This window comes from Sminthopsis crassicaudata, chromosome 3 (assembly GCF_048593235.1).
Source record: "Sminthopsis crassicaudata isolate SCR6 chromosome 3, ASM4859323v1, whole genome shotgun sequence".
Classification (NCBI taxonomy): domain Eukaryota; kingdom Metazoa; phylum Chordata; class Mammalia; order Dasyuromorphia; family Dasyuridae; genus Sminthopsis; species Sminthopsis crassicaudata.
The window spans coordinates 586,877,891-586,904,314 of NC_133619.1; the positions used below are offsets into that span (position 1 = coordinate 586,877,891).

A 26,424-nucleotide genomic window follows, 5' to 3' on the forward strand; every position below is an offset into this window, starting at 1 on the left:
TCAGTCTTGCTCAGGGGTTAGAATGTGGCTTTAGTAAGGTTCAAACTGTTTGTGTGATTTCAGGCCTGGATAATAGAGAGAAGGCTATTCTGGCCACAAAATACATACCCAACACAAGTCACCAGCCACCTCATCAACAAATGCCTCTGTTCATAATGGGCAGCTGTGGAGAAAGTGTGAATAGTTCAATTCAGCCCAGATGTGTAGCTAAGTGGTGCTGAAGAAGAGTCAGCAGCTTGGCTTTTATGACATTCATTCCATACTGCCTTCCTCTCTCTCTCTCTCTTATTTCCCCAACTGTAAAGATGTGTTAGCCAGACTAGATTCTTTCTATCCCTACAACTACGATCCTACTTGTAAACCCAAGCCCCCTGATTATCCAGACAAGTCTCTTTCCCACTAGATCAAAATGACAATATTTGAGAACTTCTGAGAGTTTGTCCAAAGGCCAGAAGTCATGGAACCCAACCCCTGACCTTACTCCAAGCAAAAAGAACTTTATGGTCTTTCCTGCCTTCATCTATTTCCTTGTTCCAGATTCTCTTTCCTGAATTAATATTTGTTATTGTAACAACAGAGTCATGATAGTCTTTTGTATACATTTTCACAGATCAAAGTGCTCATCAGGCAGAGATCTAGCCAGAATCATCAGAAAGAACTTTTTTCTAAATCTCCCCAATGTGGGTGGTGATGACAATGGCTAAGACCCATGAGAGAAAATTAGAAGGAGCTAGATTTAGGGTTCAACAAAAGAACTTCCAAAAACATGAAAAGTGTCTAATTGGATAGCGAGCTCCCCGCCAACAGAGATATTCTAGAAGAAGGTGAATGGATCTGGCAGAGATGCTGTTGAGATTTCTGGATGGTGAGGGAAGATAAACTAGATGTCCCCCAAGATATGTCTCAAGACTGAGATTCTAACCTTTTGTTTATTTTATGAATGGGTACAAGATTGCCACTGGATTCAGCTCAGCTCTACTCTTTTTGGCCCTCCTGCCTCCCTCAAGCCTCTACCTTCTGAATCTGCCTCCATCTTCTGCATCCCTTTTCTAAAGAGCTCTAAGTTTGGAATTTATCACACACTCTGCTCCCAACTGAGCAAAATGCTGCTCTCTGGCTTGAGTTGAGTTTTGCCAACAACCACCTGTCTGGCAAGTTTGTTCATAATAGATTTTGAGAGTTTAGGTTTGGGTGGGTTTTTTTTTGTCAAGCTGACCTTTGTAAATGCACTTCCATTATGGACACTTTGCTTGGGACACACACCTTTTAAATTGGCTTAAAGGGGAGCGCAGTTTTCCCACCAAACTTTAATGAATAGGCTGGTGAGAGACCCCTCATTGTAGGCAGGCCTTCAACAGGTATTTTACCCCCATGTATAAATCACACTTAATAGAGAGGAAATAACAGTAATTATGAAAACAGAAGGAGAAAGCTGCATTTTCCAAAGCTCCAGGACCCCTCTAATGCCATTTCTGATTTTGCTTGTTTCTTGTTTTAAAGTTTTTGGAAGAAATCACAGGATTCTAGAGCCAGATGAGATCTCTTTGAACCTCAGTCATTTTACAGAAGGTGAGGAGGGTTAATAAATGCGTGATGACTGACCACCTGATTCTGCCCATCAAATAAAAACAGTTTTTTGGGGTAAAGGGATTCTTGTTAACATTCAGAAAGACTGAGAAAGCTAGCACTTATCAATCAAAAGTAGCACTTATCAATCTAATTTTATGCTTCAATGTAAAAAAAAAATAGAACAAATAAGATCCTTGAACTTAGAAGTCAGGAGACATCTGAAACCTTCTTCTGATACTTACTGTTTGTATGTGTAAGTCACTCAGACTTTCTGAGCCTCAGTTCTTTTATCTATAAAATAAGTAAGTTGAACTGAGTGGCCTCTAAAGTCCCTTCCAAACCTATAACTATGATGCTCTGATTCTCTGATTCTCTGAATCAAACTTATCTTCCTAAAAATCTGTCAAGTCCAACACTGAGAGCTTTCTCTATTAATCAGGGCCAGAAAGATCAGGCCTGAAACTTTGTCAGAGAGACCAGAGTTTAGTGCTAGATCTGGGTTAAAAGATTAGATCACAGTTTTAGGGATGGAAATAGTCTTCAAAGTTCCTACTATAATTCCCCCTTCCCTTTGACCAGAGAGAATAGGACATATTATAGGGTGGTCATCCACTCTCGTCACAGAGCTCACATTCACCATCCACTCCAGCTGATAGTCACAGATGTCCTCAGTTATAAACAGATATATAGATATTCCCACTATTAGAATTTTTCTTTGAATTAATCAACCAAAATGTTCATTTCTTCATTCATTCATTTAACAAGGATTTATCAAACATCAACTATGTTCCAATAAATATGCTGAATATTGGAGATATAAAGGGAAAAATAGAATCTGTCCTGTCCACAAGGAGTATATATTATACAGGAAGAAAATATGTAGACATAAAAGTAAATTCAATTCCATTTCTGTGGGAGTAAGTATAGGGCTAGATCTTTAGGTTTGAGGATTATTGGCCTAGAAAGGATAGGTGAACACAAGGGAGATGAGATGATAAGATTACCAAAAGTACAGAGGAGAAAAAAAGCAGGATAGAATCATAAGGTACATATGTGTGTGTGTGTGTGTGTGTGTGTGTGTGTGTGTGTGTGTGTGTGTGTAGGGTTATATATATACATATATATATATATATATGTATATATATATATATATATATATATATATATATATATATATATATATATGTATGTATGTATAAAGAGCAAGAAATAGATGGAGATCCACAAAAGAAATTGAAGAGTGGGAATGAAATAGAAGGAGAAGGCAGCAATTTCTGAAAAACCCAAGGAGGAAGGGAGGGGATAGAGAAGTTGTCAACTGTAGCAATAAATTCAAGGGAAAAATGCAAAAGGATAATAAGTGCAAAAAGGATAAAGACTTTGAAAAGGTCATCAATTTGGCAATTAATTGGTTAGCCTTGGAGAGAGACGTTTCAAGTTGAATGATGAGGTCAGAAAATGGAGGTTGCAAATGGAAGCAGATTTTACTAGATTTGGCTGGAAAATGAGGAAAGATACAGGAGAGTAGATAGAGGGAGTGAAAGTAAAATGTTTGTTTGTTTTTTAAAATAGGGAAGAGTTGGGCACCTAGTCAAGTTGTAGGAAAGGACCTGGAATAAGAAACTGAAGATTATCCATATTAGCAAGAGGGCCTTAAAATAGGAAGCCCATGGATGTCTCTGTTCATATATCCTTTTTATACTGGGGTTGAATAAGACAGAAAAGGTTAATAAGTTGGGGCAGCTCTATGAGCAATAGCACTGGGACTCATCTCCCTTTAGTATTAACCAACACTTCTTCCTCCAGGTCCTTTTTCCCTTTCCTCAACTTCTCCCCTTCAGGTCCTTTGGTGCTTTTCCTACCCGGGGTTGGGGAAAGTTCCCAGAGGAAATGGGAAGAGATACAGAGTTGGAACCACTCTTTCCTTAGAGATTGAAACAAAAGAAAAACAGGAATACTGCTGAGGTTATTTGAGAAGTAGAACTGGGCAGAAAAGCTTGTGACATATTTTTTCAGTGAAGAATGAGGCAAGATTCTCTGCTGAGAGACAGGATAGATACATTGTATATAAAAAAGAAAGTTTAGAAAGGACATTGTGGTTAATGAGGTAAATTAGGGATGAGTCAAAGGACTGAAGGGTATATGTGAGGGTCCAGTTGATCTTAAATAACATGAATTGTTAGTGGACCCCATATAAGTACAATTTTATGAATTCCTCCATCACCTGTCAGAAGCCCCCCAAAAAGAAGCATAGAAAGTAAATAGTAGAAATAATCTGTGGTTGAGCAATATAGGACAAGGGGCAAGGAAATCAATGGTACAAGCTGGGAGAAAATAGAATTGGTTAAACCAGGGTCAACATCTTAATAGGAAGAAAATGAGACCTGAAGATGGAAGAGAAATGAGGAGAAGTGGAAAGGAGAGTTATGAAGTGGGAAATTATGGCACGGGGAAAGTAACCAGAGAGTAAGGTAAGGAAAAATTAGGTTTAGAAGGGATGAGTCACAGGGAGAGATAGAAGGATGATCTAGAAGGATCAATCTTAGTAGGTGGAAATTCAGGGTCCTTAGGGAACATGGAAAGCTCCTCTCACCCTTTCCCACTAGTACAGAATACTTCATCAAATCAAGTTAACTATCATTGACCAGAAATCCTTGAGCCTTCTGAAGGAGTGGGGCATAGAATTGGACAATTGGAAGTGGGAAAGCCAGGATAGAGACTTGTAAAAGTGAGGTCAAAAGTGAAATCTCAGTGTGGGCTCTAAGTAGTGGGAACCCTAGGGAGCAAGAGGATTCTGGGGCATCAGGAAAAGGAAAGGAGAACCTGGACAGGCTATGTTCAAGATGGATCCCTGTTGGCATCAGCTCAGGAAAGAGATGACAAATGGGAATAGGCTGGCTTTGCCTCTGTCTCAATTTTGCTTATAAGCAAGTAGACTTTTTACTGAGAAGTCCACAATTGGTCCTGCCCATATTTTGATCTTTTGGAGTTACTAATGGACAGGACATATCAATATTCACATGGCAGAACAGATAAAGGCAGGTTACTTCTGTTCATTTGCCCATAGCTCTTCCTACCCCACCAGTGTCTCCTGCCCCAGATCATTCAGTACTTTTCCTTTCTATGCGTGATACATCAAAAAGTCTTTCACCTTGAAGTGGCTAAATCTTGGGACATTTAAGACCCAACCTGTGACCAGGACCAGTAACAAGAGAATGTCAGCATTTTCCATCTTATGAAACTGAAAGTCTTTTCATCCTAGCTCACCCCACTAAGCCCTTGTCATTTCTCCTTTTTCCTTTCAACATACTCTCTATGTTTAACAACCTGGACTCTACCCCTGGGTCCCTTTTAAAAAAAGACCCTTTTTCCTAGGTACAAAACACATTTCTTCTAACAAGGCCATCAAAGGACTACAAGACTTCTCCTGATTATAAATATGTTATCCATCTCTTCATCCCCTGGGATAATCTCCACTTAGAACATCACAGTCACCACTCAATAGGACATTTTTTTTCTTGATAGCTGCCTAAGAAGGTGAGTTAGGGGGGAGGGAAGGGACAGATTGGACCATCTGATAATCTTTTTAAAAATGATCCCTTGGATTGACACCACCATATAAGAACCATTCCCCAGCAAGTAAGTGGTAAAAAGATATGAACGAACAATTTTCAATAAAAACTACAAACTATATAACCATTTAAAAAGAATGCTCCAAATCATTAACAATTAGAAAAATATAAATCAAAAAACTCTGAGGTTACCTCACACCAAACAAAATGGCAGAGGACAACAGATGAGAATAATCATTGGTGGAGGGATGGCAGGAAAATAAACAAGCACATTAATACATTGTTGGAAAAGCTATGAACGTAAGCATTCTGGAATTCAGAATGATGCTTAGAGTGATAAAATATCCATACTCATACCCAGAGATCCCACTACTATCCCAAGGATATCAAAGACTGAAAAATCTCATATTCACCAAAACATTCATAATACAAACACCTTTTATGGTCAATTTTTTTTTTTTTCTTCTCTTCAATAAATTTCTTTTTTTTTTTATTATATATATATATATATATTTTATAATATTATCTCTTGTATTCATTTTTCCAATTTACCCCCCCTCCCTCTATTCCCTCCCCCCGACGACAGGCAATACCATACATTTTACATGTGTTACAATATAGTCTAGGTACAATACATGTGTGCGAATATCATTTTCTTGTTGCACAATAAACATTAGAATCCGAAGGTACATGCAACCTGGGCAGACAGATATTAGTGCTAACAATTTTCATTCCCCTCCCATTGTTTCTTCTCTGGGTGCAGCTACCTCTGTCCATCATTGATCAACTGGAAGTGAGTTGGATCTTCTTTATGTTGAAGATTTCCACTTCCATCAGAATACATCCTCATACAGTATTGTTGTTGAAGTGTACAGTGATCTTCTGGTTCTGCTCATTTCACTCAGCATCAGTTGATTTAAGTCTCTCCAACCCTCTCTGTATTCCTCCTGCTGGTCATTTCTTACAGAGCAATAATATTTTATGGTCAATTTTTAAAGGGGGGGACTAGAAATAAAGTCCATTGACTGAAGAATGGATACATGTTACATAAAATACGACATTTTCTTTCTTTTTTTGCTGATTCTTCTCAGAACCTCCATTTAAAAAAATACTCAGGTCAACCATATATTCATTTCTCTCTGGGCTCCATTTTTGACTCTCTGAACTTTCTTTATCAAGCCAAAGTATCTTCTTCATTCTGAAAATTCACTTTACCCCTGAGCTTTTCATACTGAAAGGACACTTGTCCCCTATTTTCCCCTTACTCTGACTGACTGGTTCTGCCAAGAAACTACATTTTAATCAAAACACTCGGGCCAATCATGTCTTCATTCCTTTCTGGGTTCCCCGCCTGCCCCTATCCACTTTCTCTACTATGTGGGCACTTGTGCCTTTTCATCATTCTTACCCCATCTTTTCAGCTTCTTTTTATGTGTTGTCTTTTCCCATCAGAATGTAAGCTCCTTGAAAGCAAGAACCATCTTTATTTCTACTTGTATCTGAATTCCCAACACTAAGCATAGTGTGGGGCACATAAGAATTTCACTTAATTATTAACTTTTACCCAAAATACCTTTTCCTTTCCTATTTTCTCTATTACTATAGAGGTTTAACACTAGGCTCCAAATCCCCCAGGCTCACAAATTAAGTGTCATCTTAACTCCTCACTCTCTCACCTCTTTCCTATAGCCAAGCTGTTGACAAGATCTATCGATTTTGCCTTTACAGCATCTCTGGAATAGACCCCCTGCTCTCCTCTGACACTGCAATAGCTTCTGGTGGTTTCTCCCTATTCCAGTCCATTCTGTATTCAGCCACTCAAGTGTTTTTCCTGAAACAAAGGTCTATCATGTCATATCCCATCCCTACACCTACTCACTAAACTCCGATAATTTCTTATCACCTTCAAGATCAAATATAAAATTCTCTGACATTCAAATCTCAAAGCTCTCTCTCTCTCTTCTCTCTCTCTCTCTCTCTCTCTCTCTCTCTCTCTCTCTCTCTATATATATATATATATATATATATATATATATATATATATATGTGTGTGTGTGTGTGTGTGTGTGTGTGTGTGTGTATATAAAATTTGAGTTAGAAATGACATGGTCAGACCTTTGTTTTGAGGATATTGATTTAGAAGCTTTGTGAAATATGGATTAGAGAAGGGAGAGCCTAGAGACAGGATGACCATTCAGGAGGCTATTGTGATAGGCTGATGAAGAGATAAAAAAAGCTTAAGCAAGGGTAGTTTTTAGCAAGGTATATCTAGAGTCACCAGTGACCATGGGAGTGGAGAGAAGAGCTCATATTGGGAAGATGTTGAATAAGAAAAGTCTGCATGGGGCAGCTAGATGGCATAGTAGATAAAGCAGTGGCCCTAGAGTCAAGAGGACCTGAGTTCAAATATGACCCTAGATAATCACTAGCTGTGTGACTCTGGACAAGTTATTTAACCCTGATCGTCTCAACCCTCCCAAAAAAAAGTCTGCAAGACTTGGCAACTGATTACATATGAAGGAAGGGGAGTAAGGGGGAGGGAAGAATTGAGGATGACCGAGGTTTCAAAACTTGTCGACTAATGGTCGTAGCCTCCACAATCTGAGGATGTGAGGATTCTGGGCTGACTGAGCTCTAGAAAACCAGCTGGGAATCTGTACTGAGGGAAGAGGTCTCTGCAATATCCTCATTGACCATTTGGTCGGATCTATAGTGCATCCAACAATGATCATATGAAGGATGGATTAGAAACTTGAAGATAAGTTTAAGGAGAAAGATGATTTTTCTGTCTTTGTTCAAGACCCACTCCTTCACTTCCTCAGCCCTCCACAGTCATTGGCAAGCTCTGGAGAAGGCTTTGGATACTGCAAGGAAGGAGACCAATTAGGAAGCTATGTCAAAGAACGATGAGAGCTGCCGTCATTATCCTTGGGCAACCTGCCTCCTAAAGGAGATCTATATTTTATGAGATCTATTTTATTCCTGGTAGCACTGGGAAGGGAAAATCTAATTGTGCCTCTGTTGCTCAAGAAACCAGCATCCGAAGTCCGATGTCCGAAACTTGAGATCATTGCACAGTCAGCAATCCCCCTACAATCAGAGAGTTTGGAGGAAATCTTAGGGACCCTCTAGTCGAATTTATTCATTTTATAAACAAAATAAACAGTCCAGAGAGGGCAAGAAACTTGCCTAAAGCCACACAGCTAATCAGAATTAGTCATCAAGAACCTTTATTTCAAGGGCACCTTTCTCATATTTCACTAAGAAGAAATGTTTCCAGCCTGGAAAAAGCAGCCAGTTTTTAGCAGTGGCTCTTCCAGGGAGGCGGTAATGGATGATGCTCTCGCAGGGCAGACTTTCCAATTGCAGGCTATTTATTTAGCAAAGACATCAACAAAAGGCAAGGAAATAAAAATGATGAGGTTTCTCATAAACTGGGCACTCAGGGGCTCTCTTGGAGGCCAAGTTTTCCCAAATGCTGGGGCTACTCCTCAGAAAGCCAGCTAGGGCCATTCTGGACTGAAGGCAGAGGTCTCTGCAATGCATCCTTTTCCCAGCCACAGGCTGGATAAAGTAATGAAGGAAGGTTTTGGTAGTGAGTTTTGGGGAGGGAGAAAGAATGGAAGAAACCGAGTTTCTTCATGCCCAGGAAAAATGGATGGAGGAAGCAGGAGAAAATAGCAACATTGACTTTGCCCTAACCTTCTTGGGCTTCACCTTTAGAATTTCCCAGGAGGTAAATGAATAAGGTTTCAGTTGACCACATCTGGAAGCCCCAATCTAGGACAGGATAACATAGCAATAGTCATCTCCATTTTTATGATGCTTTAGAGTCTACAAAGCACTGTGCTCATAAGGATCTTGCAACTAAGTGACCCTGAATCCTTGAAGGACCTCAGTTTTTAAATAACACAACTATTATGTGTCCCTGATTTCATTCCTTCACTTGGTCACACAGTGAGTTAAATATAAGACCTAAAATTCAAACCCAGGTCTCCTTGCTCCATTTGTCTGGCTCTTTTTCTACCACACCATGACTCCAAGGGTCTCAATTTTTAGGAGTTTTATGCTGGCCATAGCAAGAGTATAATTTCAGACAAATGTTGACCTGCCTACTTCATTCATTCAACAAGCATTTATTAATTTAAAAATTGTGTAGGCAATGTGGCATAGTGGATAGAAGGCTGATATTTAAAGACAGGAACATCAGGATTCAAGTTCTGCCTTTGATAAATGCAGGTTGTATGATCCTGAGTAAATCACTTAATGTTTCAATATTCTAGGCAATTCACCAGGATAGAGGGAATTTCCTCACATTCATACCAATGAAATAACAGGTTCAGTCCTTCTTCTTATGAAATAGAAAATAAGGAGGAAAATAAAATTAAATACTTCCTGTTTTCCTAGGTTAGAGGCTTATATTTTATAGAAGTGGAAAACTAGAGTGACCTTAAGGTGGTCATTTCCTAGAATCCCTGGGATGTGTGGAGAAGCCTAACCTCACATGCCCTTTGTATACGTTTCTGCCCTCAGTCTGCCAAGGTTCTATTGAAGGAATTTCTACAGCCTACTGACACTAAAGCTATGGGGCAGGACCAGCTTATAGAGCTGTGAAGATTAGCTTGGCCTTTAGGTCCTGTTTGTTCATATCAGTTTAAATTGATGAGTATGATAGCAATATATTGCCCTATTTGTAAGTTTGTCGGCACAGGGAGAGTAAATGATGACTGGACAATAGAGTCAGCCCTGTTTGGGAAAGACCCCAAAGATCTCCCACTGTGATGTTATCCAATCCATACCTTATCCTACCCATGGACTTTTAAGTGCCTAAAGATATAATGGTGTCTTCTCTCTTCTTGCAACTTTTAGAGACCTGAGGATGGTGCTCAGAGAACTTGTCTCAAGCAGATGGATGAATCAAGAATCAATTAATTAACCAAGAAAAGTCTGTCTTCTCTATAGCCAGGTTTTCAAAACCCTGTTCTTTTTTCTCCATAAAAAGACAGCCATGAAGATAACTGATTCTCCAATAATCCAAGACAGGGCATTCAAAATTACAGGGATTATCCCTTCCTAGAAACACGTGGGAATTTTACAGCAGCCTTCTGCGAGACAATTAACTCAAAGAAGTGCACTAATTGTAGCAATTCAATAAGTTAGATAGGTTGAGTAGGAGCTAATAAGATATTTAGTGGAAGCTACCAAGTTAGACACTCTGTTTGACCCTCTGGAGACAAAGAAAATTACAGAATCTGAGAATTTGAAAGGATCTCAGGGGGTCTCACTTCCCCACGAACCCCTTTAAAGCACTTCAGAGAAGTAGTGTCATTCTGTGAAGATAGATATTTATTGGCAAGGACTAAACTTCTATTTCACTGCCATAGCTAAACTCCTAGATGTGGATTGGTAATTTTTCTGTAACTAAGTTTTTAGAGAATTACTGAGATAATTGAGACATACCTTAAGTGTCTTGTCCAAGACCACACAGCTAGTATTTGTCAGAAATTGGTTGGTAGGGGATAGAGAACAGGCCTGAAGTCAGGAAGAACAGAGTTCAGCTTTAGACATTTATTAGCTCTGTGATGTTGAACAAGTCACTTAACCTCTGGTTGCCTCAGTTTCTTCAACTATAAAATGGGGATAATAGCATCTATTGGACAAGGCTGATATGAAGATCAAATGAGATAAGATTTTTTTAAAAATCACTTAGCTCATAGTAGGTACTATAGAAATAGATGCTTATTCCCTTTTCCTGCTTTTCTCCAACATTAGTTCTCTATCCCCTGTGCCACACTGACCTGAAAAATGAAGTCAGTCAACTATATGACCTCCAAGGCCCCTTCTAGCTCTGAATTTATGATCCGAAGATCCTATGACATCATGGGATAGTTTGCAGAAAATAAGCTACAGAAACATATGACTTTCTAAAAAGCCGGCACTTCTTCTCCTGCTGGCAAATATCTCCCTATTCATAAAGGATATTGAGGAGGCAACTGCAAGGTCCTAATGTCATCAAAGGTTGGCTCTTTGCAGAAATGAAACCTTCTCTGGATTACTCACAAAGAGTCCTTGGATCATTTCTGGAGGATCTACTGATTAGCCATAGATGATCTGCGTCCTAGCTGATGTATCCCGTTTAATTGAGCAGATTCTGCCCTTCATTGTATTTAATGAGGTAGGAAGCCCAGGTCTAATCATTTGGGCCCTTATCCCTCTTGAAAAGAGATACACCAGTATCATTTGAAAAGCTGCTGGGGGGTAGGCTCTGGGGCTCCCCATTTCCTGATAAGACCCTCTACCTCTGAAGGAATAAAATACTCCAGTAGCACAGAGCTACTCTACAACCAGAGATGGCCCAAAATTATTAATGCATGAGAAGAAGGCTTCTTGTGATTCGGTGGCAGGAGGAGGGGGAAGGGATGAGTGTTCTCTGCCTTTTTGTGTGGACCACCATCCTGTCCCCTTCCTTTGATTACTGCTAGTGTAAATGTGGGAGAAGGAGAGAGGGAGAGAGGGAGAGAAAGAGAAAGGGGTGAGGAGGAGAGTTTACCCCACTGTTACTTCCCTTGTACTAATAAACTATTGTGGTAATAAGCATTTTTGGTGCCCCTCCTCCCTCGTAGAACCTAAACCTACTAATTAGTTGAGCCAATTCAGTATTCACAGGGTCTACAAATGTGTGGGCAAAAGCAAAATCTATTTAAATTTTCCTCCAATGTGTTATTAAGGCTTGATGGTGAACCTGTTTTCTTGAAGATCATCAATAAGCCACAAACTCTGAGACATGTCTGCTTCTCTTCCACCTGTCTGACCAATCCTTCTCAGTCTCCTTTGCCAAATCTTCATCTAAGTAATTTCCACTAAAAGACAAGATGTTTCTAAAAGAAATCCTGGGTTTTCTTTTCTTTTCCTTCTCTATTTTCTGACATGGTGATCAACAAATAGGACCTTATTTGAATAATCCTTCAGTAATTTTACCATTCTTCAAATAATCCCCTGAAGTGGCTGCATGCATCCAAATTACCCTATTTGAAGCTATAATTATGTAAAATATGGCAGTTAGTCCCAACTATATAGAAATATGCAGTATGGGTTTGAGTAATGATCTCAGAAGACCTAGCTATAATCAGTTCCTTTTGTTATTATTCAATCATTTAGTCCTGTCTGATTCATTGTGATCCCCGTTTTCTTGGCAAAGATACAGATAAGTTTGCCATTTACTTATGCAGCTCATTTTATATAGGAGAAATGTGAGGTAAGCAAGATTAAATGACTTGCCCAGGGTCACAAAACTAGTGTCTCAGGTTGAATTTGAACTCAGGTCTTCTTGGCTCCAAACCCAGTGAATTATTCACTGGATCACTATTTGCTCCAATCAGTTAGCATAGGTTTCACTATCATCTATACAAAGATGATTTCCAGCTCTACATAGCCAGTCCTAATCTCTCGAGCTCCAGTTTTATGGCATCTCTTGGATGCCTTGCAAATCTTTCTTTGAAAACTCTCCCTTCTCCCCAAATTTCCTTTAACTATGTGTCAAACCCTGTGAATACAGAATTGGCTGAACTAATTAGTAGGTTTAGTTTTTATGAGGGAGGAAGAATATCAAGAGTGCTGATCACCACAATAGTTTATTAGTACAGGGGAAGTTACAGTAGGGTATACATCCGCATACTTCCTGATGAGATTATGAAAAGACAGGCATACTAATACACTGTTGATGGAGCTTTGAATTCGTCCAACTATTCCCAAAAGCAATTTAGAAAAATGCTTAAAGTTAATGAAAATGTCCATATTCTTTTTATCATGATAAAATGAAAGACACATGCATACCAAAATATTTATCAAAGTATTAGTGTGTGTGTGTGTGCATGTGTGTGTTAGCAAAGAGATGGAAGCCAACTGTGTGACCTTGGGCAAGTCACTTAATTCCAATTACCTGTGGAAGAAAGAAAGAAAGAAAGAAAGAAAGAAAGAAAGAAAGAAAGAAAGAAAGAAAGAAAGAAAGAAAGAAAGAAAGAAAGAAAGAAAGAAAGAAAGAAAGAAAGAAAGAAAGAAAGAAAGAAAGAAAGAAAGAAAGAAAGAAAGAAAGAAAGAAAGAAAGAAAGAAAGAAAGAAAGAAAGAAAGAAAGAAAGAAAGAAAGAAAGAAAGAAAGAAAGAAAGAAAGAAAGAAAGAAAGAAAGAAAGAAAGAAAGAAAGAAGGAAGAAGGAAGGAAGGAAGGAAGGAAGGAAGGAAGGAAGGAAGGAAGGAAGGAAGGAAGGAAGGAAGGAAGGAAGGAAGGAAGGAAGGAAGGAAGGAAGGAAGGAAGGAAGGAAGGAAGGAAGGAAGGAAAGAAAGAAAGAAAGAAAGAAAGAAAGAAAGAAAGAAAGAAAGAAAGAAAGAAAGAAAGAAAGAAAGAAAGAAAGAAAAAGAAAGAAAGAAAGAAAAAGAAAGAAAGAAAGAAAGAAAGAAAGAAAGAAAGAAAGAAAGAAAGAAAGAAAGAAAGAAAGAAAGAAAGAAAGAAGAGAAACCAAGTAAATATGCATTAAACTGGGAAATGGCTAAACAAATTCTGTACATAAATGTTATTTTATTGCAAGAAATGATAATGATGAATACAGGAAAGCACAGGGAGATTTATATGAACTGATGAAAAGTGCAGTAAAGATAGCTAGGAAAATAATATACACAAAGACTACAATGCAAATGAAAACAATAATAATATAATCAAAAATGTTATGAAATTTAATGACTAATCTTCACCCCAAAATACAGATATGATGATATACCCCTTTCCATTCATTGTAGAGTGGAGTACTACAGGTGGAGAACACAACATTTGGTGTTATATTTGGTTGAAATATTGGCTAATTTCTTTAAATTATTCCCCTTATTTTTATTTTTGTTTTAATAGATGGCTCTCTGGACAGAGAAAGAAGAAGAAAATATTAGGAAAATATAGATGGTATAAAAATAAAAAATATAAATTGAAAGAGAACAAATGAACTTTTTAGATAAGATCTTAAAATAGATAAAACAAATTTGTCCATGTCTCTCCTTATATAAATCTATTTCAATGACCATAAGCAAATCTTAATAAAGTTGCAATCTGTCTGGACCTTGGGGCCATCACTATGAATAATGTAAAGATCCATGATTGGATCTGGGGGAAAAGGTAGAGAAGATTAAGCTGAGTACATTTGTATGCTGGAGCACACTGTTAGAAGTTTTATAGACCCAAAGAAAGTCAGAATGGAAAATATCTTAAATGTCATGTAGTCTGATGATCTCACTTTGCAGATGAAGAAATCAAGGCACAGAGAAGAAAAGCAACTTGTTCAAGGTCATATAATTAACAAGGGGCAAATCCTTCACATGGGCTTGGTTGGGAATTATGGGAGCTGGGATTCACTTCTTCCTACAATAAAGTTTTGAAAAAATATAGTTATTTGAGGGATCTGGTTAATTGACCTTTAACTAGATTGAAGTGTTCTTCCAATTGACTCTCTCCACCCTTAGCCCCAAAGGGAGATTGAAACAGCTACAGACTTCATTGGACCCATTTATCAAAGGAGATTATTCCTTCTTGAGCCCTGCCACATGCAAAATTCTCATCAGTTAAATATGATGGCTGGTAGCACCCTCCCTTTTTAATCCTTATCTTAAACTTCTTTTAAAGAACTAGACTATTCTCTGTCTCCCTTGCACATTCACCTCCATGCCGGCTATATTTCTGAAGATTCCTCTCTTCACCTGTTAAATTCAACCCAGAGATCCCTTTCCACCCAAACTTCCCTGAACCACATAGTTAGCAAAGACTTTTCTTTTGGGACTTCCAGTAGCAATGGGTTACTCCTTTCTCATACAATTCATTATTATGAAGATTTGGCAAATGATTGGATATTGGGTTGAAAGAGGTTGAATTTTGATTCTGAAGTTCTGAACCTAGGTAGGGGAATGATAGATGGTACCTTCAACAGAAGGTGGGGTAAGTACAGAAGAGAAGATAATGAGATGTCTTTTAAGTTTCTTCTGGAGTAAAAAAAAAAAAAAAAAAAGAAGTTTCATACAAACAAAACACAATGGAAAAGATTTACCTCTAGTTAGATGTTGGAATTAAGAAGAAGTGATTAAGGATGAACTTATTGAGAGTTTTCTGATGGCCAAGAGAGTGAGCTTTTTCTTTCTCTAATGCTGTGTATTTTTTTTTTTTTAGTCAATGACTTTGATTCTTAGATCCTTGATCTTCCTTAGAGCCATCCTTGCCTCTTCCTGAACCTTAACAGTCAGATCTTATTGGCTGCTTTCCCTTTTCCTTTCTTTGCTCCCATAACCTCAACCCTAGTACAAGACCTTACCATCTCTTGAATAGATGACTACAATAGCCTACTGATGTCTATTTCCAGTCTCTGTCTCTCTTTCCAACATAAACTCCACTTACCCTGTAAAACTGATATTCCTAACACTAACTAGGAACTAACATTTCTAACATTCCCCTTCTCAGAAATCTTGAGTGACTCCCTATCATCTCTACCTTCCAACATAAACTTTTCATCTTAGCATTTAGAACTCCCTTCTACATTATTACTCCCTTCTATATTTCTCAGTTTTATTTTCTTTTACTCTCTTCATGTATTTTCCATTCTAGTTAAGACAATCTGGTTACTTATCTCCCATGTGACATCTCATTTCTTACCTCCAAGACTTTGCCCAAGCAGAATCCCTTAACTGGGGAATGAGTTACCTGAACTCTTGCCTGCCTGCCATGCACTCCCTTCTTGTAGAATCCTAAACTGCTTTCAAAGTATAGAATACAGAAACTACAGCAGCTTTCCTTGATCTCTCTAGTTCCAGCTCTCTTCCTCTGGAAACTGTTCCCTAATACTTTGGGTATACTAGATAGCTACTCCTCTGCATATCTGTTGTATTACTCCTCCATTCCCTTCATCCCCCATCTATAACCTCCTTGAGGGCAAAGAGTGCTTCTTTTGTACCTCTGCACTCCCAGTCCCTAACACAGAGTTTGGCGGTAGAAAGAGCTTATTAATGCAAATGAACTGAATCAGTTGTTCTTAACTGTGGGCCTTCCACCCTAGGGAGGGAGGGAGGGCTGAATCCATTAGTGCACCAGGAATCTCATTAAGTGACTCAGTGCAATAAATAAGCAAACACACCTTCAGAAAAGGAATAAATTATATAGGTATTACGATTTTTTTTCAAATGCATATAGAGGTCATTTTGATTAATAAAATCCAAGTTCATTTAAAAGCATTACTGGGTCTATAGTAGCTTTTTATCCCAGTTAATTGTCATAATCAAGAGAAAGCATAGCCCAACTACCATCATGTGGGGACCTAAAAGATGGGAACCACTGACTGAGATGAAGGCATCAATGGTAAGCTTCTCAGACTTGCAGATGGAAAATAAGAAATTAAAAGGCATAACTAACAAAGAGAACTGACATCTAAAAAGAGCTCTACAGGCTAAAAGGACCAGTGGTTGGGGGCCATTAGAGACAGTGGGAGGGGGTTAACTCAGTAAACAGGCTGTGGTTTAGTAAACACAGAAGACTCCACAGGGAAATTTCCAGTCATTAACCAAGTAAACAAGCAAGGGTCAGTAACAATAAAGGAACCCCGAAGGGCAATCCAGAGATTTCACTTCAGTAAATAAACCAGGTTGGGTAAATACAAAAGGGGGTAGCAATACAAGAAAACAGATTCTAAGAAGGTCTAAACTCCATTTGTTTTCTCTAAGCGCTGAGATCTTTCCATTCCTAGCTTAATAAATATATTCTTACTAGGTAATGTGTTCTAGCTGACAGGAAATCAATTCTACTGGTTATATTCAGAATAATCTAAAAAAAATTAGATAAGAATAAATGTAAAGTCTTTACATGTGGGTTCAAAAAATCAATCAAATAAGCACAAAATGGAAAGACCTGGCCTTCCTGAACTCATGACAAGAAAAAAAAAAAAAAAAGATTTGTAGGTTTTTAGTGAACTTCAGTCTTAATAATAGTCAATAGTATTACAAGGCAGTCAGAAAAGTTAATAGGATATTAGTATTCAATAAGAGAAACTAAGTGTCCCAAATGAGAAAGTTCTCTAGTATGGTGCACTTACCATACACATATGGAGTTCAGAATAACTCATTTTGAGATGGAATTTAATTGGCTATTTGGCAGCAGAGGAAGATCAATAGGGTCCTGAGTGGATTGAAGATTAATAAACAAAAGGATTTGTTGAAGGAATTGAGGGTATTTAGGGTGAAAAAGAAAAACTTGAGGGGGGCACTTGGTTATATGACTGGCTGCCAAAGGGAAGAGGGATTCGATATTTTATCTATTTAATTGTAAATTTTTTGAAAGCAGAGATTATGTCACCTTTCACTTTGCATCCATTGGATTTATACAAAAGGGAGAGGAAAGTCTTATGATCAGAAATCATTTATGATTATGTAAGTAAGACAATGAGTTCCTAAGCCTGGAGATCTTCTTTGCAGAAGTTGAATGTTGACTTGTTAGAGACATTTTAAGAAGGGCTTTATACTTCAAGAATGGGTTGGATTCAATGCCTACTAAGGGCTCTTCCATTGCAGAAATTCTCAGATTCAACATTTTCAAAGTTCTATATTTCCAGAACAAAAAACACTTCATGAGAAGTGATCTAACCATCTTTTTCTCTAGGATGTATAGACTTCTTGCTTTACATAAGTGGATCTCACACCTGTATATAAAGGGATTTTTACTAAATTCAAATTTGCCTGTGGACATGGGGAAGGAAGAGGAGAAAGAAGACTGGGAGAGAACTATAGGCAGATATGTGGGAGCCAAGGACAGAGAAGACAGTAAGAGGAACACCCTGGTCACGGTAGAATACATGCGGGAAGACCCATGGAGCCTGGAAGATTGGACTAGGAGCTAGTGACTAGGGACAGACTCAGATAGGTGCCCACTGCCCAAGCACTATCTTATGGAAGACAAACACACAAGGTAGACAAAACAGGTGAATAAAGCAAGACAAAGTTCTCTTCTCTGGCCATTACAAGTTTCGAGTCCTCTTTTTCCAGCCTCCCCCCATATTATGGTGCTGTCTATGACCATATTTCTGCTTTCACTTGAAAGGGATTATTTAGGTTTTTTGTTTGTTTTTGGTGGAGTTGGGAGAGCTTCAGAACTGGAACCTCAGGACAAAAGTGGAGAGAGAACACATTATACAGGAGGGCACAGTACTGTACAGGTAAAGTGTTTGTTTTTTGTATTTGTTTTGAAATGTGTATTTCTTTCAGAATTGCTTATGTAAAATCAAACTTGTGTATTGAAAATTTACATAAAATGAAAACTGTCTGTAGTGTCAAGAACACCATTCATAATATTTATGTCATAATGATATATATGAGAGTCACCCTGGGATAGCACATAAAGTACTAGATTTGGATTCAGGAAAACCTGGGCCCAAATCCCACCTCTAATACCTGGTACATATGTGACTTGAGGCAATTCACTTAATTTCTTTGAACCAGAGATAAATTTCTAAGATTCTATGTTATACAAGTTAAGATTTGTGGTTGTGCAATGGCAAGAGGCTTCACAAGTTCTTGGTTCATTGATGTGTGTGTGTGTGTGTGTGTGTGTGTGTGTGTGAGTGTTGAGAAAAGGAGATGGGCTGATCTCTAATACCAATGGCCCCTCTTCATCTCAAAGAAGTGGTGGGGATTCCTTTAATTTCAACAAAAACAAGTCTCCTCCTAAAAGTCTTTTAGCCTTCCAGTAGGAACACAGGAAAACAGAACTGTAATTGGAAGGAATGTTAAAGTCAACAGGGTAGCACAATGGAATAGTGCTAATTCTAAAGATAGAGCATATGGGATTGAACCTGGGTTTTAATACCAGCTCTGCCATTGACTAATTATGTGACTTTGTGTAAGTCACTTCATCTCTGTGGTCCTCAATTTCCTCATCTGTAAAATGGGGATGTTAGACTAGATTGTTCCTTCTAGCTTGAAATGTATTTTATATAATGCTAGATATAATCTAATCCAGCTTACTCATTTTACAAAGAAAGAAACTGAGACCAGAGTGACTGAGTAATTTGTCTAAAGTCATATAACTATTAAGTGTCAGAGCTGAGATTAGAATTAGGTTCCTCTCACAGCAACTTGCACTGCCCATAATCAGCTTCCTCTTTGTCCCTCACTCCAATCCAGCCTTCATAAACTCTCAAACTTATTTTTTGTTATAAGGAAATCTGGCTTAATCACATTTCAGTATCAAAAAAAAAAATTGTTTTAAAGACCCTTACTCAGCCTTACCTTGCTACTCTTATCTCACATTCCTCTCTATTCAGTCTAAACTTATAGTTGAAGTGAACTAATATCTGCTCCTAAAAACTCTCCCGTCTTTACAACTTTTCTCTCTCACCATTACCTATTCTGGAATGTCCTCTGTCCATGGTATTGAACACTCACCCTATCTTTCCTTTTATGCACTCCCCTCTGTTGATCTTTTCCTGTTGAATTCCTTCCCATTTTTTAAAGGTTAACTCCAATGCTCTTCTTCTATTCATCATTTCCTGATCACTCATAGGATTTCACTCATTCACTATGTAATAACCAAGCATTTATTATTTCTGCTGCCTTCTTTATCCCCATTCTAAACCTTTCCCAGAATATAGCAGGGTACATTGCACACTGCAGCTGCTTAAAGATTGTTGAATTGGATTTAACTGATTTAATTGAAAGGGACTCAACTAATCAAAACCTCCCATAAAAATGAATGAAACACAAGTGATGACCAGGTAGAAATCACAAAACCCAGCACAGAGGTAAAGAAGCAGGGCATAGATAGGAGCAGAACCCAAGTTTTCTGTGAGGCTTTAGGGCAAGGGTTAGACCTTAAGCTGTTGTATGTCATGAACTTATTGGGCAATCTGTTGAAGCCTATGGATCATTTTAAATAATAAATTAAAATGACAATAACATAAGTTGGATTTATAAAGGAAACTAATTATATTGAAATATAATTAGAAATAATAAAATTCATTGACTCCAGATTAAGAACTTTTTCTTTGGAGACTCCCAACCCAGTCACTTTCTGTTTTGTTATTTCATCTCCTCCAAATGAGGAGCAAAACCTTTAAAATAATCTAATATTCAACAATAAAAACTATGCTTTCTGTAATGTTTTGTTTTCAAAACATACATGATGTATTACCATATTACCATGATATATTCTGACTTTCCCAACAAGGAGACACCATGGATAACATTATTCTCAACCAAAAGAGAAGGAAACTGAAGGTCAGAGAGGTTGGGTGGTTTGTTTTTTCAATGGTGACATTGTCAGGAGTGAGATTTGAATTCAGATCTTTCAGATTCCAAGTCCAGAGACACACATTCAACTCTAGTGTTAAAGTAAGAAGATCTTGATTGTCAGTCCCACTCCATATACTGCACAAGCTAAGCTTCTCTGCCTCAATCTGTGCACAATTCTCACACAGACCTATCTAGAATACCATCACAGTGATTTTTAAAAAGTGGGTTTCTCTGGGACACTGATACATTGCTGGTGGAGTTGCGAAAGAATCCAGCCATTCTGGAGAGCAATCTGGAATTATGCCCAAAAAGTTATCAAACTGTGCATACCCTTTGACCCAGCAGCGCTACTACTGAGATTATATCCCAAAGAAATACTAAAGAGCGGAAAGAGACATATATGTGCCAAAATGTTTGTGGCAGCTCTTTTTGTTGTAGCTAGAAACTGGAAGATGAATGGATGTCCATCAGTTGGAGAATGGTTGGGTAAATTGTGGTATATGAAGGTTATGGAATATTATTGCTCTGTAAGAAATGACCAGCAGGAGGAATACAGAGAGGCTTGGAGAGACTTAAATCAACTGATGCTGAGTGAAATGAGTAGAACCAGAAGATCACTGTACACTTCAACAACAATACTGTATGAGGATGTATTCTGAGGTGGAAATCTTCAACATAAAGAAGATCCAACTCACTTCCAGTTGATCAATGATGGACAGAGGTAGCTACACCCAGAGAAGAAACACTGGGAAGTGAATGTAAATTGTTAGCACTAATATCTGTCTGCCCAGGTTGCATGTACCTTCGGATTCTAATGTTTATTGTGCAACAAGAAAATGATATTCACACACATGTATTGTACCTAGACTATATTGTAACACATATAAAATGTATGGGATTGCCTGTCATCGGGGGGAGGGAATAGAGGGAGGGGGGGATAATTTGGAAAAATGAATACAAGGGATAATATTATAAAAATATATATATAATAAAATATTTTAAAAAAAAAACCAAAAACAAAAACAAAAGTGGGTCTCTATCTATATTCTATTATATATGGAAATCAGAACTAATTCTTCCCAGATTCTCTATATCCCTATATGCCTATATCCCTTATCACCTATACCCTTTAGAAGTTTGGATTTTCTTCTAGATTCATTTCAGGTGTCACTTCCTAGCTCTTTCTGATATCCAAAATTAATACTACCTTCTAACTCATTGAATTATTTTGAATCTATTGATCTGATTTTAATGCTATCTCCCCCCAACCCTTGATAAAATATAAGCCTTTTGAGCAGCAAGGCTTTTGTTCCCAGTGACAAGCACTGTGTTTTGCACTGAGTAGGTAGGTGCTCAGTAAATAAAAGCTTGTTGAATTTTACTAAATGGGGCTCACATGTAACATGTGAATTTTTATTTATATTTATAGTAGATTAAAGCACATTTATCTTGTGTGTTGAGATTTACAAAGTGCTTTACTAGTATTATTTTATCCTTATAGCAATCTTGGCAAATAGATTGTTATTATTATCCCCATTTATAGATGAGGAAACCAAAGTAGACTGGTTAAGTGACTTGTCATGAGTCACAGAACTAGTGAGTGTCTGAGACCAAATTTGAATTCAGGTCTTCTAACCTGATTTTCCTGAGGTGAAGAAAAATATTTTATTCAACAGTTGAACTGACCAGATCACAACTCCTTTCCTTTTTTAAAGATCCCATTACTAACAAGCTTCAAGGTTGGGTGACCAGGAACATTGTTAGGTGGACATTAGAGGAGAAAGAGGTCTTCTGAGATTAGTTCCAGAGTCAGAAAATCCATGACTCTGGAATTCTTTAAGTTTCTATCATTCCATCTATTTGTATCCCTACCATCCATATCTGTTTCTTTTCACAAGGACTTATCAATCTGATTACAGTCCCGTATCAAAGGGAGATTGGGTTATATATGACTTGATATACTAGATTTAGATCCTTGTTCTATACAAATCACAGTTAAACTGAACCATTAACAGGACTTAGGCTAAAGTTGTGAAATAGGAAAAAAAACCCAACAAAGGAATAAAAGCCTTCCCCTTTCCCATCATAGAAACATAGAACAGAATGTTAGAGCTAAAGAGATCCAGAGATAATTCAATTTGATCTCCTCACTCTACACACGAAAAAAAAAAAAAAAAAAAAAAAACCTGATTCCTAGAGAAAGGCTAGGGATGTATCCAAGGTCACACAATGAGTCAAGGGCTGAACTGCATGTATTTGGGAATTCCATTTTGGAAGAGAGAGCAAGGAGGGTTTTAGATCTTGGGTAAACTTTCAAGTTAGCCATCACTCGCTAGGCAAAATGAAGAGCCTCGATTTCCCCGAGGTGCTTGCTCCTCATAACTCAGCCCACCCATCAGTAACCCAATTCATCTCAGAGGCACTGTTTACTGTTAAAAATCTCCACTGGTTAAAAATGCTCAGCGGGGAAACGATTGAAAAGGAAAGACAAAGAAAAACCGAAGAATCGGCCTTAGAAGTCACTCCCCACCGGAACTTCCCGGACTGCAGCAGTCTTTGGACGGCCAGCGTTTCTCCATAGAAAGGAAAGGCCAGGGACTTGGCAAGAGAAAGTTCTGCTGGGGGTCTCTCATTCTCCCTTGCCAGGGTTGTGACACGTACACGGGAAAGAAAATTCTAGTCCCTGCATCTCTCTAACAGTCCATCAGGGTCTTGCAGAACCACTCCCAGTGATTGCAGTGAGAGCTAATCTGGCAACTGCAACGAGAGGGTTGGCTCTCAGCATCTACAGAGACTAAAGTGCTGGAAGCCACCTGATCCCAGCCTCTGTGAGATCTTCTCGGAGAAGGCGGTGAGCCCCTGGGCTACTGGCCCAGAAACAGTAAGCAGCCCCTTATGTGGCTGTATACCGTGAGTGTGTGACAAGGGAAGCAAGCTCGTCTCTGAGAATCAGAGCCGGCGGGCATCGCGATCCATACAGCTCTGGTGCCACTCTCTGGGTAATGCGAGTCATTACTGCTTGGAGTGAGTCTCAGGGAAAAAAAAAAAAAAAAAAAGTCCTAGGCAAACTATTAGCTGAAAAGCCAGTGGCCACCAGTGAAGGATGAAAGTGAAGGAGATTCTCTCCCCCTGGGCTCTTTGGGTCCCTTGGGTCAAACAGGTTCTTTACCCCACTCCTTCCGGATAAAGGCTACACAGTGACCTGCGGCAGGATTCAATGACTAAGGGAACCAGAGGCCCCATTGCTCCTGGGTTTTCTGTGGACCATTCTCTCACGGAAATTCTTTGGGAGAGAGAGTTTGAAGAGGCAAGGCCATGAGGGACCCCCGGATGAAAGTCTTACTTTCCAGATGGCGAGAGGGAAGGGCAATCATGACTCGAGCTACGTGGTCTCTGTTAAAACAGGAGGATATAGGGGCAAGTGTCAGGGGAAGGATCTCGTTGTGCCTCTGCGGGAAAAGAGCAAGCCAGCTCTGGGCGGGGCTGGGGTTGAGGCTGGGAGAGAGGGTACCTGGCATTGTTAAGTTGGGAAAAACTCGTTAGAAAGAGAAGCCCAGGGAAGAATACTACCACTCGCAGAAGAAACCAGAGCATGAAAGAATCTGACACGGTTCAACTTCCTCAGAGAAGTGCAAGTCCCCAGCCCCCGTGTCCATAAGAGATTTTTCACCAGTCCCCGGAGGAGGCGTCCAGCTAGCCCCAGGGGAACGGAAATGGTGCTACAGAAAAACGCGCAGATCTGCCCCGGGAAAATCAGGGGTTTCCAGTTAGGTTCAGAACGGTGTGTCTAGATTCACATATGGGGACAGGGGGGATGTTAAATTTGTTCAGCCTCTCTAACCTAAGCGTTAGGTGCTGGTCAGTGCGCTCCACTCTATTCGTAGAGAGATGCCTTATAGAAAGGAAATCAGGATGGCATCTCCGCTACGGACAAAGTTTGGGGACACCAGCGGGTTCCCCTCGCCTTTCCCTCTTCCATCTCCCTTCACCCCCAGCCCCCCGCCCTCACCAGACTAAGCCTGAAACAAAGTCCCTTCACAGCTGCTGGTGCTGCCGCTGCAGAAAGAGCATTTGCTGCAGGCAGTGAGAAAGGGCACTTTGAGGGGGAGAGCTCCGGCTTGGGGGAGGGGAAGGCGAGGCGCGGGCTGAGTCGCTTCTCCCCCGACGCCCCAGCGCCCGCCCGACAGCCCAGGAGAAAGCAGGGATCGCCCCAGCAGTCACCTCCTCTCCTTCCCCAGGCTGTAGACCGAAGGATAAAGTCTTCACTGCCCCCTCCCTCCACCCCGCCACCGCACCCTCAGACCGTTCGTAGCCCCCGAAGGCACCTGCAGAGCTCTGGGGGTGCCGGGGTAAGGGAATGGGAAAGAGGGAGGGGATGGGAGGAGGGCTCCTTCCCGGGGCCGAGCCGCGGCGAGGAAGTTTATTTAACATTCTGGGTTGCTTCAGACCCAGCCAGGCAGGGCCAGGAGGCCAGGTCGTCGGGGAAGGTGGCCGGCATACGCCTCCCGCCGGCTCTGGGGAGCTCAGCCCGCTCCGGGCGCCGGCTAAGCTCCCGAGAAACCCGCTAGGGGGGTGGGGCGGGAGAGAGCCTGGCAGAGCCCGGAACCGTTGGGGTTCGCCCCTATCCTGGCTCTCCCAGCGTGCCCAAACCCAGAGACATTTTTTTTTTTTTTTTTTGGTTTGGTTTGGTTTTGTTTGGCAAATCTGAGTCCTCCAGGGGAAAGAGGTAGTGAGAATAACCCCGGGAGGGAAGGGACCGGGGCTGGCCGGGAGTATTTCCCCAGCAGAGGCCCGGAGGAGCCGGGAGATCCAGGAAAGTTTATCCCGGAGAAGCCTCGGGAGGCGGCGGTGGGCGCCGAAGCCAGGTCCCGGGTGCGCCCCGCATGCTGTCCAGGTTTGGCGGCTGCGCTGCGCCTCCGAAGCGGGGGCCGGGGCCGGGGCCGGGGCTGGGATTGCCGGGGACCGCACAGCGCGGAGAGGTGCGGCGCGTCGCGGCTGGGAGCGCAGCGGATCTCATAGCCCGAGGCTGGGCTGGCACTTACCGGTGGCCGAGGCGGTGAATAGCCCCCAGCATAGGAGCAGCAGGCGGCTCCCTCCAGCCCGCACGCGAGCCCTCATCCCGGATTCGCTCGGCACACTCGGATCGGGGCCACCGCAGCCCCTGGGCTCCCATCCCGACGAGGGCTTCATGGCCGGGTCGGGCTCGGCGAAGGAAGGCTGAGGCTCCGACCGGGCGGAGGAGGAGAAAGGAGGTCAGGAGAGAGCTTTTTTTTCTGCTCGGAAAAATCCCTAATACGTGGAAGCCCTGAGCTGCTGCGGCTGGAATGAACCAAGTCTCCGCTGGCTCGGGGAGAGGAGGGCTCCGCTCTCTGAAAATGACTCTCTCCAATCGAGCTTTGCAGGATCAGCGGCGGAGGGTCCCCGGGGAAAGGGGAGTTTTATTATCCCGGGGATTAATCACTCGCCTAGCCCGCTTCGCCCCCCACCCACCTTTCACTTCCCCACTCTGGGAGGGGGAGCATCGGAGGGGACAGGGCTGAAAGAGGGGAAAACTGCAATAGGGCTTTCCCACCTTATCAGCGGCGCCACCCCCTCCCCCCAACACACACAATAAACCACAAATTACGTCTTAAGGGTTGTTTATTCGTATTTGTTTTAAAATGGACTGGTTTCTTCTCAAGTTCAGCCTCCCCATCTCGCCTTCCCCCCCCCCCCATACACACCCATAGAGGACAATTTCCATTTCTTAAATCGTCTGATAAACGCAAGCGCACATATACACACTCGCCCGCACTCACATTCACACGCACACACAGAGACATTGACACACTCACCTATGCACTCATTCACACACTCATCTCTACTCACATTTGCACAATCGTATTTAGTTACAGTCACACATTTACACATACATACACTCACGCACACTGTTTAATAATTCCAAATGCTGTCTGGAAAAGAAATCAGCATACTCTTCTCCCGGTCTG

General features: G+C 40.5%; 1 protein-coding gene across 1 annotated transcript in view; it reads right to left on the minus strand.

Moving 5' to 3' along the window:
• Positions 1-25,964, minus strand: part of CSMD2 (CUB and Sushi multiple domains 2) — a 988,708-nt gene extending 962,744 nt beyond the window's left edge. The window contains 1 exon segment of the mRNA XM_074305059.1: positions 25,480-25,964. Within this exon segment, the coding sequence (XP_074161160.1) occupies positions 25,480-25,627 (148 nt within the window). The 5' untranslated portion in view covers positions 25,628-25,964.
• Between the last annotated feature and the right edge of the window lie 460 nt (positions 25,965-26,424).